Genomic DNA, 16,016 nt, shown 5'->3' on the forward strand with positions numbered 1-16,016 from the left:
TTTTATGTGATGGGCCAAGAGCGGGACATCTCTAAGCCGTTGTCCAATCACAAATGAGCTGGCCAGCTAACGATTCAGAGGATGAAAAGGTGGTGCTGAAGCACAGTTAGTATGGGGAAAATAAAGACCTTTTTTGAACATTAAAGCGTCTTAACACACAAAATACAAAAACAAACTGTAAATGAGCATAATATGTTAATCTGGGCACTGTGTGGTCGGAACAAATCCCCAGTTCATAACCATACTAGTGTATACACCGTTAAAAACACACACATCGAATACAGTAGATTAATATTTCTGCTCCATGAGACCCACCCCCCCACTTCCGCTCACTTCACGTGTAATGTAATCACCTGGGCTCTCCATGCTTCCTAACTCAATAACGCTGACAGCCTCCACCGCACGCACACAGAAACAAACACACACATCCTCCGGAACAACCTGACACATTTCACCTCTGCTTTTATTCCATCCTCTCTGATCCCTCCTACTACAAACTATTTACTCTCATTGCCAGGGCTTCTAAAAGCCGCTCCTCCTGTTAGTTAGGAGCTAACCATTGAGTCTGATTAGCAGCTGATGACCCATTTCTTTTCAAGTTCAGGGACTTGCAGGAGCCGGTCTGAGGGGCCACGGACTGTGGGGGCTCTTTGTTACATTATTCAGGCACATTCAGAGAGAATGGAAGATGCACTAGTAAACAGAAAGAAAAGCCAAAGTAAAACATGTAGGATATATGCGAGTGTGTGTTGAGGGTGACCAGGAGCGGACATATCCGCTCCTCCAAGCACCATCTGCTCCTCGCCACAGCAACTGTTGCCAGGGTACCTGCTCGCCTCTCCTCCCCTCGATCCCACCTTTTACTCCTCCTCTTTTGGGTCGTCATTTCTCCAAAAAACGTTCTCCATTTTTTCTGCCTCCCCTCTCTCCTCACACATGTTCTTTCTCATCCTCAATTAATTTGAGGTTACCTGCTTTCTATTCAATAAGCTTTATTGGCATGACATTTAATTTGGTGTCGTTAGCAACGCTTCATTGAAGTACTAATAACACTAAAATATTGCCGTTAATTCATTAGCTCTTTTTTTTCATCCTTCTCTTTTTCTGCTCGTTTTAACCGTATACTGCTAATGTGCCACTTTCCCCTGCAACACGCACCTCTTCCGACAAACCAAACTCTTCTTTTCTCCTATATACTCTCCCCCCCACTCCTCATTTTCTTTAAAATGCATCTCTCTTCCGTACTTTCGTTCCCTGGCAATTGTGCGGACATGACTCAGGGCCCCCTGTCTGCAGAGAGAAAGAGAGAGATCCGGAGGAAGAGTGGAGAAAGGAGTTTGATGGTGGGGTGTTTAAGAGAAGAGGGAAGAAAAGAGGTAGAGTGAGTGGGGGGGGGGGGGTCGTAGATCAGAACCGTCATGATTGAGCCATCTGCTGAGAGTGGGCCAGTGAGACTCAAACAGACACACACACACACACACACACACACACACACACACACACACACACATGCATGCTTAAAGATCACCACTGCCACCCGTTGGTCATTTTCTGACACTACGCCTCCCCTTCCTCCCTCTTTGCTCCCTCTCACACCATCTCCCTGCCCGTCCGGTAAGAACACGCCGACCGGAGATGAGACACGTAGCTCTGAGCATCGATCAGTCTGCTCTTGCTGTCTGGTGAACCAGTCTTGAGCAGCCCATTCTGTTAGCTCCACGGGGTTTTTTGTGCTCTAATATATGAGGTTTATCTCCACCTAACTCCTTTCTAAGAAGAGCCGAGCCTCAGTACGGATTATGAGGCTTTGGCTCTTTCAAAACATATTGAGTATGTGTTACAGACTCTGGCCAGCGCTACAATGTGCTGTACTGTAATCCTGCTTCTGCTGTTTCATCCTCACCCTGCAGTTAAATGTGATTTGTTGTACACTGTCTGTTCCTGTGGGTGGCTGTGTGTTGTTGCATTCTTATGTGTTTGCTGGCGTGAATCGCTCTTTCTTCTCCTCTCAGCCTCTCCCCTCTCTGGCTGTCGGCGGGGCCCTAAACGGTGTCCACTCTTGTTCAGCTGCCTAACCTTTTAATAGATTCATAAATGCTCCCCTCCTATTGGCCTGAGCAGGCCATTTCATCCTATTAGAGATTAGCATACGGCTGAGTGGCGGAGGAAGTGCTCTTTATATGCTAATGTTGAGATAATGTATGCAGCGCGGACCGTCCAATGCCCCCATTGGGAGGACTCGGGGTGGCCTGACGAGTAGAATCTTGAGGCAGTCCTGTCGCTATCTTTTGTTTCACTCCATTCACAAACAGCTGGACAGTGTCTTTGTGAGCTTTCTACAACACACGGGATGAATGTGCTTTCATGCCTTAAACATACTGTACAGATGTGCCACTGTCTGTGGAATCAGCGCTGGCAGTGTGCTGAAGGTGCTTTCCTTTTGTGCCTGTGACAAAAAGCAGGAAGGACGGAACCAGAGTTTTAGTGATGGGCATTTCGGCTCTTTTCAGAGATTCAGCTCTTTAGGATCGGCTTCCTTAGAAGAGCCAGCTCTTACGGCTCCCAAACGACTCTCCATTTAGTACCCATCAAAGCCTTCTATTTTAGCCTAATTTAGCAAAAATAAATCGTTTTTGTGCCGGTATGCATTTTTCATTCAGTCGTTTCATAAAAGCCTTATTTTGATGCATTTTTTGTCCAAAAAAACATAAACAGTTACTTTATTTTACATGTTAATCAAACCTTTAAATGAACAAGTCAACACAAAACCACAGCAAACAAATAAAGCCCTTTTTAGATAAAAGTATTGAGTGCTGGTTGGCATAAAGAAATACTAGATGCTTCAGCTTGGATGGGTTGATGCGATTACTGTGAGGACTGACTGGAATACTTTTGGAAGCGCTTGCCTTTAAAACCAGTTCTCTCTGTCTCTAATGCTGCTTTTCCACCAACCCGGAGCCGGAGCTGGAGCTGGAGCCTATGAAGATCTGGCTTTTCGTGTTTCCACCGCAGCGGCGCCGGCTTAAGGCGCCTAAAAAACGGATCTTTCTGGCCCCACTCGGCTGCCCGGCAAGATTCAATACGAACCAATACGTCACACTTACTTCGGAGGGGGGAGATTAACCTGAGCAATAACAGTTCATGACCAGTACAAGTTGTAACAAGCAGTAGCGCTGAGCAAAGTCACTAGAACGCGACCACACACTTTATTAAATCAGGCCACAATAAACAGGCTTAGTTTGATGCTGTTTATTTTTACCTTAATCTCCATCCGTTCACTGTTATTGATCATTGTGAGGAGCAGGCAGATGCTTTCCTGTTGTTTTGTATTATTGCAGCTATCAGGCCGAATGAATACATGGGCTACACAGGTTGCCATCAGACATAAAATCATAACGAAAACTACGCTGGTAAAATATGCCTGTAGAAAACGGCGTATGCCACAATAGGAAAGCAGAGTAGTGAAGACAGTCAGAGTAGCCTCGCTTGCTATGCTAACATCACCTGTCTAATGCTAGAGACACTTTCATAACAGCAACTGCTTGTGTGACAGTCAAGACAGTGAATATGAATCAGTCATAAGAGGGCACGTAAACTGTTACGTCATGACGCAAACGATGACGCAGCTCCACTTGAGCTCCATTCGGCCTCTGAGCAGTGGAAACACAAGCGGTGCTACAGGCTAGAACCAGAAAAGCGCCAGAAAAGCAAAAAATACGGATCTGGTTTGGTGGAAAAGGGGCATAGGTGTACCTGGCCTGTCCCACCATACTGACACTTGGTGTCTTTTGTTTGTCAGCGTCTGCCCCCCTTCCTTCTTTCACCTACTGGTATGATCCAAGTCTGTCCTCCATGTGATTGGCTGCATGGTGTCCCTGCATGGATTCTCAGCCGAGCTGAGCAGGGGTGGCTGAAGAGTCGGCTGTCCCCGACGAGAGTCGGCTCTTCTCGTTTGCCACAAAGCATCGGCTGTAACAGCCATTTCGTCCGCGAACGACACATCACTAGAGAGTTTGTCAGTTCAAAATGGCTTTGCTAGGTGTTGTAACGCTAATTCAGTTCTCTTTTTTTGTACCCTTTTAGCTATAAAAACATTAAATAAGACTTTAAAGCAATAGTTCAACATCTAGGGATATACAATTATTTGCATTTTTGAGTTGTAAAAAACCAATACCTCACTAATATCTGTATGGTTAATATGAAGTTACTGCTGGACAGCAGTTAGCTAAGCACTTGCGTTGGAAATGTGTTCAATTCGCTGGAATGAGGGATTATTTTTATTTGTCAATAATCTGTTTATTACTATTTGGAGTAATTGATACATTTCTTTGTCTATTACATTTTAGAAAGCAGTGAAAAATTACAATCTGTGTTACATCAGGCTTAAGACACATAAATGTCCTGTTTTTTCCACAATAATTTAGCATATTGTCTTAAAGGAAACCTCGAGAATATTCACATACGACGAACTGTAATGGCACAATTTCCCATTTTTTTAAGGAAATGATCAAAACGATTCATCAATTATTGGACACTGCAATTCATTTAATAGCTTATAACTAATAGTTGATTCTTTGCACCTAGCTCTTTCCTACTTTTGTCCATTCACTATGCTAAGCTAAGCTTGCCCGCTGCTAGGTGTAGCCGTGTATTTAACCAAAAAAAAATGAGTTTTCACCTTCAACACCCTTGGTAAAATCAAATTAGCAGACAAATCTCAAAGTATTAAACTATTAGTTTTATTTTCTTGATGGCTAAACAGTCGACCTGACCAGCTGCCCCCTCTCTGTGCTTGCAGGAACAAGGTGTGGTGGGAATGTCACGACCGCCGGGCGCCATCCCGCCTCCTCACCCTGCTGGGGGCGTGGCTTCTGGGGTGGGGCCCAACCAGGGGTCGGGGCCTCCTCCGAGCTACGTGGGCAACCAGCAGCAGGCGGCCATGATGAAACAGATGATGGCAATGGAGCAGGAGAAGAGGGTCCAGATGCACATGATGGAGCAGCAGAAGCAGCAGCTCTTCAGGGAGCAGAGGCAGCAGCAGCAGCAGCAACTACTGGCCGAGCAGGTGAGTGACTTTACATCGCTTGTGGCATGATGTTTTTTTAATTTTAAAAAAGACGAGGCCTCAGTGATTCATCATCTGTCATGCATTAAATCTAATTGGTTTTGTTCATGCAGTCCTGTTTGTGTGTCTGTGAGCAGCTCATCCTCTCCTCTTCCTTACTGTTGTCTGGTGTATGTATAATTACTCCTCAACCAGCCCCCTCTTCATGCCTTCCTTTTCATCTCTGCAACATGTGTGTATGTGCGTGTGTGTTTTATTTTTGCCACATGCCACCTGCTGTGATAATGTGGTGTTTTCTTTTCATTTCTCTCTCTGTGAGGGAATCAAGTGTTAAAGAGTTCTGAACTCTGGAGTCACCACCCACTATGTTGGTTTTAATTGGATCTGCGAAAACATACACAGACTCACAAATATAGGTGTCTGAGAGAAAGTGCGTCCTGCTGTGGTTTAGTGGATGTTCTTAAATGGTCCTCGTCCATTTAGATGAGCAACACATCTTCTGCTTTCCAGGCTCATATTATCAGCTGCTCCTTACACTGATAGCATCCAAAATACTGAATAGCCATAGCTGCAACTTCAGTAGAGCTTCAGGTCCAACGTTGATCCGATATGGACTTGTTTATAGGACAGCTTCTTGAAGATAGTGTACACTAATATAATCCTAAAAGCACACATCTGTCTCACATCTACTTTACCAAACGTCTGTCTCACATCTACTTGACCAAACATCTGGTTTATTTCTGCTATACCAAACATCTGTCATATTTCTGCTATACCAAACATCTGTCTTTCTTCTGCTATACCACAGCGGAATTTAATATCAAAATTCAAACTTTAGGTTGGTCCCTGTATTTATAATTGAATGAAAATAATAATATTATTAATAATATATCTCTCTCTATATATATATCTATATAGAGAGATATATAAGTATATATAGTAGTATAGTATATATGTATATATAGTAGTATAGTGTATATATATAAGTACAACGTGTCTCCTTTAGATAATATTTAATGTCCATAAAATCTGTCTAACTGTTATTTCTGCGTGACCCCTATTGTGTCCCGTAATGATACAACATCTTGGATTGATGGAATAGAATAGGAATAGCCTACCTTCTTTACAATTGTGTGTGTGTGTGTGTGTGTGTGTGTGTGTGTGTGTGTGTGTGTGTGTGTGTGTGTGTGTGTGTGTGTGTGTGTGTGTGTGTGTGTGTGTGTGTGTGTGTGTGTGTGTGTGTGTGTGTGTGTGTGTGTGTGTGTGTGTGTGTGTGTGTGTGTGTGTGTGTGTGTGTGTGTGTGTGCGCATGTGTGTAGCTCCAACAGCAGCAGCAGCATCTCCCCAGACAGATGGGCCAAGGCCAGAGGAATCCATACCCCCAAGTCAATCAGTACCAAGGTGAGACACACCAACACCCGTTTCAACCATCCAACAAAGCACACAATTTGCGCAAAAACCCAGAAATGGCACCACCTCAACAGATTTACACTTGACTTAAATTCACCTGCACTTTATTGATGACCACGTTAGTGAATGGATTTTTGGTAAATCAGTTTCTAGTCCATTGCAGGGCATCCTGACGCACATGCACAATTGGTCTGCAACAAGTATGGTATACATGGTGGAGAGCCAAGACATTTCACAGCTTTAACAGTTCACTCTGTGACATATTCAGAGACAGATAGACACGTAAAACATGTATGCCAACAGCAGCGCTGACTGAGACCAGACCCTGCCTCTGTCCGTCTGTCAGATGCATCATTTGGCGCTCAGATGCTCTTCAGCTTCTTTCCCTCCTCTCCCATTTCTCTCGCTCCCTCCGAATAAAAAAATTACAGAATATTCCTGCTCTGCCTGTTACCACGGCAACTTGTCTGTCCTGGATCCCCCAGAGTTCCGGTGAAGTCAGAGAGATGGATGAGAGGAGGGAAGTGGGAGAGAAAGAGGAGGGGGGCTGGCAACAAGAGGAATAGGTAGATGGTCTTGTAGGTAGAAGAAGAGGTTTGGGAAAAGAAATAGAGAGAGGAGAAGTGAAGGAAAATACAGAAAAGGAGGAGGAGAGTCAAGCTGAAATGCCATTTATAGCCATCAGAGTCTGTCTAGGAGATAATATAGAGGAAACTCTGGCCTAGAAATGTATCGGCTACTGTGGAGCAGCAGTGATTTGAAAGCACTTATCCCCTGCAATCAGATTGTCCTGTTTTCTGCTTTATATACATGAAAAGGTATATGGGATACGTGTGGCTATTGTGTCTGGTTATATTACCTCAAACTTTTCTCATTTCCTACTTACTCTCAAGTCTGGAGTGTGTGATCCTCTCCGTTCCGACTCCGAGAAACACAGTCCGAGCTGGGAGGTGAGGGATTAGTGGAATGATGTCAGCAGTGGGTTTATTAGAGGATTTGGAGCCATTTCCACGCTAGCAGGCAGACCTCCTCAGCTCTGGCACTGCATAGGCTCTCATTGGAAAAAGTGGAGAAGCGAGGTGCCGGTGCTTCAGTGTGTTCAGTTTTATTTTAGCCTGGTCGGATTTGAACTAAATTTGGAGAGAAGCGTTCCTTTCCAGAGTAAACAGGTTGTCACGGAACATAAATCTTTGCCTCAGCTCTGACGTCTTACGTGCCAGTTGGTGATTTAAGTGAATCAAGCATACAGACTGCAAATCTGTTTTCACAACAGCCCAACTCCTTGATTCATTCTGTCTCCATATGCCTCTCGAATTCTTCCCCGACTGCATTTTTTTCCCTTCATCTTTAACTCTTCTGATACTTCTCTCTTAGGTCCTCCTCAGGATCTGGCCTCAAGAAGCCAGGCTCTCCAGAACATCCGGGCCGCCCGTCTCCTACAGCAGCAGCAGCAGCAGAACCAGCAGCAGTTGGTCCAGATGGGTTCTGTCCAGGGTCAGGGGGGCTCCGTGGGACCCCAGACTGACATGGGTCTACCCTACGGCAACCAGGGGTCCAGCCAGGGTTCCTTGTATGGGCTCAACCCCTCCATGAGCCAAATGATCCACCAGCAGCAGCACCAGAGCCAAAGTGTCCAAGCCTCCATGGGTCTTCCACCGCAGCACAACCCCGCCGGAGGGCCACCCCGGCAGGCAGGTGCGGGTCCCGGGGTCGGAGGGATGCCAGGAGGTCCTGGAGGTGGTGGAGCCGGAGGGTACGGAGGCCAGGGGATGTTAATGAACTCGATGACACAGCAACCCCTCAAAGGACCCCCCAATGCCAAAGCCCAAGCACAGAGACTGCAAAGCATGCTGGGAGCAGGAGGTGGAGGTGGGGGGATGGCGGCGGGTGGCTGGCCCCAGCAGCAAGGACAGGGTCTGCAGGCCTTGGGGGGAGGAGTCGGAAGGACTACAGGAGGGGGGGGAGGGGACATGGTGGGGTTTAGCTCCGCCCAGGGTTATGGGATGCAGCCGGGTCAACCCCAGCGCATGGCCAAGCAACACTTCCAGGGTCCGGGCCAGGGCATGAGCCAGGGGATGGATCCCAGAGTGGGCAACCCAGCGGCAGGTATGGGGGGCCCGATGATGGGCCCTCACATGGGCGGTCAGCCAAGGACCAACCAGCCCCGGCCCATGGTCATGAACCAGGGAATGAACCAGGGGGTGATGGGCCAGGGGATGACTGGGATGGGGGGTTTCGGCCCGGGCCCTGGTGGGCCTGGGATAGGGGCAGGAGGAGGAGGAGGTGGACCCTATGGACCAGGGGGAGTCGGGGTTGGAGGTCAGCCACCGGGCTACCAGAGGACAGCCAATCAGGACATGTCATCCTATGGATATGGGGGCGGGCCCTCAGGGGGAGGAGCCTTTGGATTGGGCGATGGTTCAGGAGCGGAGCTGGACTCAAGCGATGGTTGGATGGACGAGTTTTTCCCAAACCAATAGCCAAGGGGGAACCTGGAGAAGAGTTTTTACTGGATGAACTAAATGTCAGAGTCGGACAAATGTTAAAAACCTGAGAAAGTAAAACAAAAAGGAAGACATGATGCAGACTGGCATGTTATTGTTTTGTAAAACATGAGCAAGGTTATACACGTGTTATGTTTTGTGTGTGTGTGTGTGTGTGTGTGTGTGTGTGTGTGTGTGTGTGTGTGTGTGTGTGTGTGTGTGTGTGTGTGTGTGTGTGTGTGTGTGTGTGTGTGTGTGTGTGTGTGAGTGAGAGAAATTGAGAGCGATCATTAAGTCTTGTGCATATTAATGAAAAACCATAATAGAGATTAAGAGGTGTGTTTCATTCCTTTCCCTTTTTTCTCCGCAAAATGAATTGTTCTCATGTTCCAGTGTTTGAAAGCGAGCCCCGTTTACACAGCAGCGCTTTGAGCCCAAGCTTCAGCGGGGTTGACTGAACACCGCAGACTGATGAAGGGGAAGCAAGACTAGTTCTCAAGACAGCAATTTATTTGTGTTTGTGTGTTTGTGCCACCCAGCTCTGTGCTTCAGATCTCTCAACTATGTGAGGAGCTGAAGGGAGTAGAAAGCACTCTCAGCGCTCCCATTTCCTCCCTTAGATTTGTGCCCCCTATATACACACACATGCACACACACAAATCTGTCGCCTTGCACTCTCCCACTTTGTTCTCTCCACTTCATCTCTCTCTCATCCTGCCTTTCTCTCTCCTCCCGTCTCCCACCTTCTCTCCGGAGACTCGTTCCCCGCTCTCTAAGCTGTGAACGTCACAACAGAACAAACGATGTTCCTCTATTGTGCCACACAAGCGTAGTCTGCCCTCTAGTGCTTTTGCTACGCAACCAACCCGGGTGGCGTTTTTTTTGAGGGGGTTTCATTTCCTGCGCGTGGCTGTGGATGACGGGTATGCATGCAGAGAAGGACAAAGAGAGCAAAAAGGCAGAGGAGAGAGAGAAAAGGCAGCTAAAGCAAGCACACACACACACACACCACACACACACACACACACACACACACACACACACAAATAAACAAACCGACAAACAAGCTTCAGCCTGGGAGGATGAGCGGATGTGTGAGAGGCAGCTAACGGAGCTAATATTCCTTTAAACTCCCTGCCTGTGTGACACAAACCACATCACAAGCAAAACGATCGCTGGGCACTGAATGTATTCAAGCACCACAAGTGACTTCTTCTTTTTAAGAAAGAAAAAAAATTGAAAAGCCCACCCACATGTTTCGTTTGTTGCCGTGTTTTATCTCTAACAATGATGCTAGTTATGTGTCTTTGTCGATTTTAAAAGTGCAAAAAAAAAAAGGAAAAAAGTTCTTTATTTTGTGTTGTCTTTTGAAAAATCTGTTCCGTCGCAGCACAGCCTTCCCTTACATTGTGACACCGCTGGTTGTCAATCACCGTAGCCCTGCTTTCCACCGTGGCTTCTCTTGTACCGCAGCTATAAAACGCCCTGGCTCCAAAACTAGAACGTAACTGTGCTATACTGTAACACTACTGTGAAGAAAAACAAGTCGTCCCCTTCCAGCGCTTTTCTAGGAGAATGAACCACTGCTACGCCTTGAGTTTGTTTTGTAAACGGTAGAGAAATAGCTGATTTAAGAGTGACAATGCCAGTTAGCATCCATCAGTCAGTGCTTCCACTGCGGTCTCCCCTTCTCGGAGCTAACCCACGTAAACTTTATTCGTCATCATCAACAAGCTCTCCACTCTTTTGCCCTAATGGTTGAGTAATAAATATGTGTCCGATTTTTAGTCGTCAGATAACACCTTACTCCTCTAACTGTTCTGTGGTATTGGTTAAAAAGAATGAAATGAGAGCGTGTTTGTGCTTGCATTACTTTGTAGTTAACGCATCGAGAGTGAAAGTTTGGAGGACGACGCTGTAATCAACAAACCAAAAAGCCTTCTTCTCTGTAAACTAGCTCCTCGCCATCGACGCTGTTTGTTCTCATGGCTGTTGACGTTGTATAATCCAAACCCTTTAAATACAAACTTTTAACCGCCATCGTCCTGTTAGCGTCGCTGCGTTTTGTAGCACCCAACAAATGAGGTTCGGTTTTTGTCAGTTTTTCGGGGAGCGGAAGTCCTCCGTGTCACTGTGTGGAGTCTGAAGGGTCGGGGTTGTAGCCCTCCCCAGGTTCATTAGGGGAGATTAAATAAAAGTTAAGTTCTTGGGTTGTTTGAGCCTTCCTCGTGCAGGAAATGCAGTGCAGCGCTCACGGCTTCAATGGCTCCGCTGCTCAAAGTCAGACGTGGAGGAGATGTGTAGGATAACACCTGAAGTTCACCACTCCAAACTCTAGGCATGAAGATAGAGCGACACTTCTAGGTCAGTGTTAAGATAGAGACCTTTTTTTTTTGTCTTCTTCAAAGTAAGGGGTCATGAGATGGTTTGAAAGGAAGCTTCCTCCAAATATCATTATGTATCGGGACCAAGTCTGTAGACAACATTTTAACAAAAACTGTTGTTGTTGATGTTCTTTGTTTTATTTTATTTGTTTTTTTACTGGTGCTGACATATATGTGATTATGAGAAAAAGTATATAAAAGATAATGGCTATTTGTAAATATGTTTTTACAGGTTTAAATACATCAGATAATACAGTCTCTACTCTGTAAAGAATTTACTGTTTGTTGGAAAATAGAGAAGTATTTTTATTTTGAAGTTTTTTGGTTTCACGTTTAACCCATCTGAGCTATGCCATTGCACTTCAGACAATGTCTTACTACTAATTTGTATTGTAAACCTCCTCTTTTTTTGGAATTATTTTTCATTTGTTTGTTTTTTTTGTTTTGTTTCCAGTTTGAGATTTGACTCTGTTCTTAAGCAGTGCTTATTTCTTTTTATCCTGTACAGAATTCTGAAATGTTAACAAAAGAGAATTACAAACACCCTTTTTTTTCGTTTGTTTTTTCAAAAAGATACAATAAAGAGAGAATGTTCTCGCTGATCATATTAAACTAAAGTTTCTGTTGTTCATTGGGTTCATTTGTTAGCGCATATCTTTATAGAGAGGCAAAGTCCCGCCCCTCTCATGGGTCCCACATGGAAACTTATTTTGGACAAATTTGTGAGGAAGTCATCTGCTAAAGACAATGTTTTTTACCTTTTTGAATTGTGCCATTATACAGATTAATTTAAAAGATACTTTTTTTTCAAGTCAAGAAAGTCGAAGTTTGTCAAAGTACTATTTAGTTTTGCATGAAACCCCAAAGGGAACTACATTCTTCTTGCACAATATACTTGTATATAAACAAAAATTATAACATAGTATTGCCTAACGTGATTTATCCAACACCTGTTGGATGTGTTTACCAGCTAGCATGCGAAACACAGGCATTGTGGGTTCAGCAACAAATTGCGACTTTTTTGACTTTCAAAATGATTTTGATCATGATCCTTTTTGGCTATTTAAAAGGTTATTGTGGAAGTGAAAAAAGATGCAGCTTTTCACAAAACAGTTGGAATTAAGACTGTGGAAAAAACTGACTGACTTCACCTCGAAAGGTTCTCTTCAGTGGCATTAACTTTCTCTCCCAACTCCCAACTTTCTCTGGGATGTACTCGCATGAGAAAAGGACCTTCTGCTTTCCAGCTAGCTGAATTAAACACATAAGGAAAGATAATTGTACACCTGTGTGTGTGAAATAAAGCTATGTTTCCTCGCTAGCTAGCAAGCTAAGGTAAAAGTGTTGGTGAAGTATATTGTGTGACACGAGAGATATAGTTCACTGACCAATTTATCACAAAACTACTTGTTACCTTCTGACTATTTTTACTTTTAGAATTATATACTTAAAATTGACAAACATATTATGTGTTTTTCATGGCACAATTCAAACTGTATCAGAAAAAGATTTTCCTCCTGCCATTGACTACAGTATTTCCTCTAAAATAAGATCCCATGAGAGACACAGGAACGGGGCGGGACTTCACTTCTCTATTAAGATAATTGTATAGTCATGCTAGCTAGCTTACTTTGTTAGCCTGATTGCTAAAATGCTTGATATAATTTTCAAGAAAGAAAAAGGGTGCTACGGCAGTGAATGGATGATTAGCAATACTCGCCCTGGCTGTAGTTTCATGGCAGAAGTTATTTTGGTCAAGCTAGCTTGCCACATAGTCCTTTCCAGTCAATAGTAATGCTAAACAAACACAAACCTTGGAACTATCACTTCTCTGGACATGCACAGAAATGCTAATCTTATTAATACATATACATACGGAACATTATAGGTTGCTATGTTCCACAGCTCAAGGCTGTTTCTCTGTTCCTTTAAATCAGCCACAGCTAATAGCCAACTGTGTCCTCAATAGTCTCGTACCTGCAGGCAAACCCATTTTCTTTATTTTAGACATTGATATCTCCACTGCGGTTAAAGAGATTTTTTCCATTCAAACTACATTTGAAACACTTATTTAGACATGTAAACTGTGACAATAGGCTACCAATCCCTTAGAGAACTTAGGGATAACCCCAGTTTCAATATATTGTTTGTCAATTGCTTGGTGGTTATTGTCCATGGGCTCCAAACACGACAACACTTTGTCTGTGCACACACAACAACATCAATATCCCATTATGCTGACAATCAAGTCATTTCGTTTTGTTTCAGGGTCGCAAGACTGACGGAGACAAATGCAAACACATTCATTTAGCGCCTAAAACCAGACTGACTAACTGCTGTAGTAATGTTTTGTCTAACAGACCAGATTTGCATAATTAGACTTGCATATGCTAAAGAGCAGAGCTTTAATTCTGTCTGGCAGTAATAGCGACGATGAATCACGGGCTCCCTGTTGGTGTCAGCCGACAGACCACATGCGGTGCGGAGACCTTTTTGTTCTGATTCATCTTCTCCGCCCCTTTCAAACTCACTCACTCATCCCCATCCTCTGGAAGTCACGCCTCTTTTCTTCATCTCTGCTCTTCATCATGGCCACCTTCCTCTTCTCCTCTCCACATTGCCTGCTACACCTTTATTTTTCCCTTTACCTTGTTTCTCCTCGATTCTCTACCCCCCACCCACCAGCACCACACACACACACACACACACACACACACACACACACACACACACACACACCACACATACATATCCACCACACTCCCGCTTCCCGTTTGACGTTGATAAATGGAGACTAGCAGAGATGACAACATCATTACTCATGTTCAGTAGCGACACCACCTAGGACAGAGAAAAACGAGAGGAAGAGGGAGGATGAAGGACAGGACAGGAGGAAGATGGGGGAGGCGGGAGGGAGGAGGCTGCAGTTGTGGTTGTTTGCTACAATCCACCCCCATGCACACACCTTATAACATCTCCAGAGAGCGCAATGGTGAGGTGTTCATTACTGGTGTGGAAAAGTAGAGCAACTGTTGATAGAAGCATTCAGAAGCCTGGAAGATTTAAACTCGTGGATCTCCAACAGTCCTTTCAGAAGGGCTGTAAGAAGCCACTATTTTATTTTTCATTTAAACTGCTGCTTCTTTCTATGAACAATGTATTAGGGCCTTATTTTCATGACACATTGGTAAATAAGCCATGGCCAGAGTAGCTTGATGTATTTATTTATTTATCATTATATCTACTACAATAAGGGAACATTTCAGACGATAAAACCAGCAAGCATTTTTTTTGCTTTCATGTTCAAAATGATCTTTATTTTTCACCTCTTTTCCCCCTCTGAAATGAATTGGTCAACCGCTTATAGATGTCCCTCCCCTTAGCCTATCTCATACAATGTGTTGGAGTCCCAGCCAATAGAAGTGTGAGAGTTACATAGTGAGGTCACAGTGCCACGGAAGTAAGCAAAGGATTCCAATGGAGGCCAATCAGGCAGGGGTGGAAGGGAGTGTGTCGGGGAGAAGCTCCCTCTGGAGGGAACTTTGGGATTTAAGCCTCTGCAGACCATGTATATGCACAAAAACGTATATAACATACTACAGGAAAAGGAATAACCCAAAAAGCAAAAAAGGGCCCCTTAAACATTTTAAAAATAAAGTAAAAAACACAAAAAAACTTGAATAGCACTCTAAAAGGGTCCTATTTTGGGTGTTTCTAGAAACAACATAAACGCTATGAAGAAGATGTTTTGTATTGCAGTTTTTGGCCCCATGCTTCAACTTTCCACCAACGTTCTTGCAATGATGAAAATACAACCTCTTTGAGGTAAAAAAGAGTGGCCAAATGGTGGCACTACAAGAAAGTTAGAGGATCTCCACAGTCAAAGGACTTAATCCTCTGTCAAAGATGGATGCCAAACTGTATGGTAATCCAGCCCTTAATTGTCGAGATGTTTTAGTCTAGACCAAAGTTGGTTGGGCGCCCAGTCAATAGCCTGGCTAAAGTCTTTTTTTTTTAATTATAGAGAAAACGTTACTGAATGTTTTATGTTGAAAAAAAACGAGTAATTGGTTATTTCACGTTGCAGGAGCAGGTAAAACGTCCTCATGAACTCACTCACAATGTCGCTATTGCTCGACAGCTCTCTGGAGGTCTAAACCAGCACAAACCAGTCACACGTTAAAGTCCAAGTTAATGACAGCCAGTTTGCTCCTGAAGCTTAACACTTACACACACACACCAGCCTTGCACAAACCCCAGAGGCACCGTTATGGGCTCTAATCACAACGACAAATGATGTGTCACAAAGAGTGGGAGATGAGTTGAAAGAATCATTCACTCTCCTCTCCCTGGCTCTTGGAGAGTAATAAGGAGAAGAAATGTAGCTGCAGAAATGTGGAGTGGAAAGACATATGGAGGGGGAGAGAGAGGGAACAGGGGATGGGATAGTGCGGAGTGAGAGGGAGAAAGGGTGTGTGTGTGTGTGTGTGTGTGTGTGTGTGTGTGTGTGTGTGTGTGTGTGTGTGTGTGTGTGTGTGTGTGTGTGTGTGTGTGTGTGTGTGTGTGTGTGTGTGTCAAGTTGATAAATGTGGTTGCACAAGCCATTGTCGTGCTGGAGGACTAGGAGGCCACCAGATAACAGCAGAGCAAGGCCTAAGTTGTCTTACACTATGA

The 16,016-nt window shown here is 44.4% G+C and overlaps 1 protein-coding gene across 1 annotated transcript in view; it reads left to right on the forward strand.

Moving 5' to 3' along the window:
* Positions 1–11,959, forward strand: part of maml3 (mastermind-like transcriptional coactivator 3) — a 111,379-nt gene extending 99,420 nt beyond the window's left edge. Inside the window, exons 4-6 of the mRNA XM_063883505.1 lie at positions 4,799–5,065; positions 6,385–6,466; positions 7,850–11,959. Of these exons, the coding sequence (XP_063739575.1) occupies positions 4,799–5,065; positions 6,385–6,466; positions 7,850–8,955 (1,455 nt within the window). The 3' untranslated portion in view covers positions 8,956–11,959. The remainder of the gene's footprint in view (positions 1–4,798; positions 5,066–6,384; positions 6,467–7,849) is intronic.
* Positions 11,960–16,016: the final 4,057 nt, after the last annotated feature.

The sequence above is a fragment of the Eleginops maclovinus genome, chromosome 5 (genome assembly GCF_036324505.1).
Source record: "Eleginops maclovinus isolate JMC-PN-2008 ecotype Puerto Natales chromosome 5, JC_Emac_rtc_rv5, whole genome shotgun sequence".
Taxonomy (NCBI): Eukaryota; Metazoa; Chordata; class Actinopteri; order Perciformes; family Eleginopidae; genus Eleginops; species Eleginops maclovinus.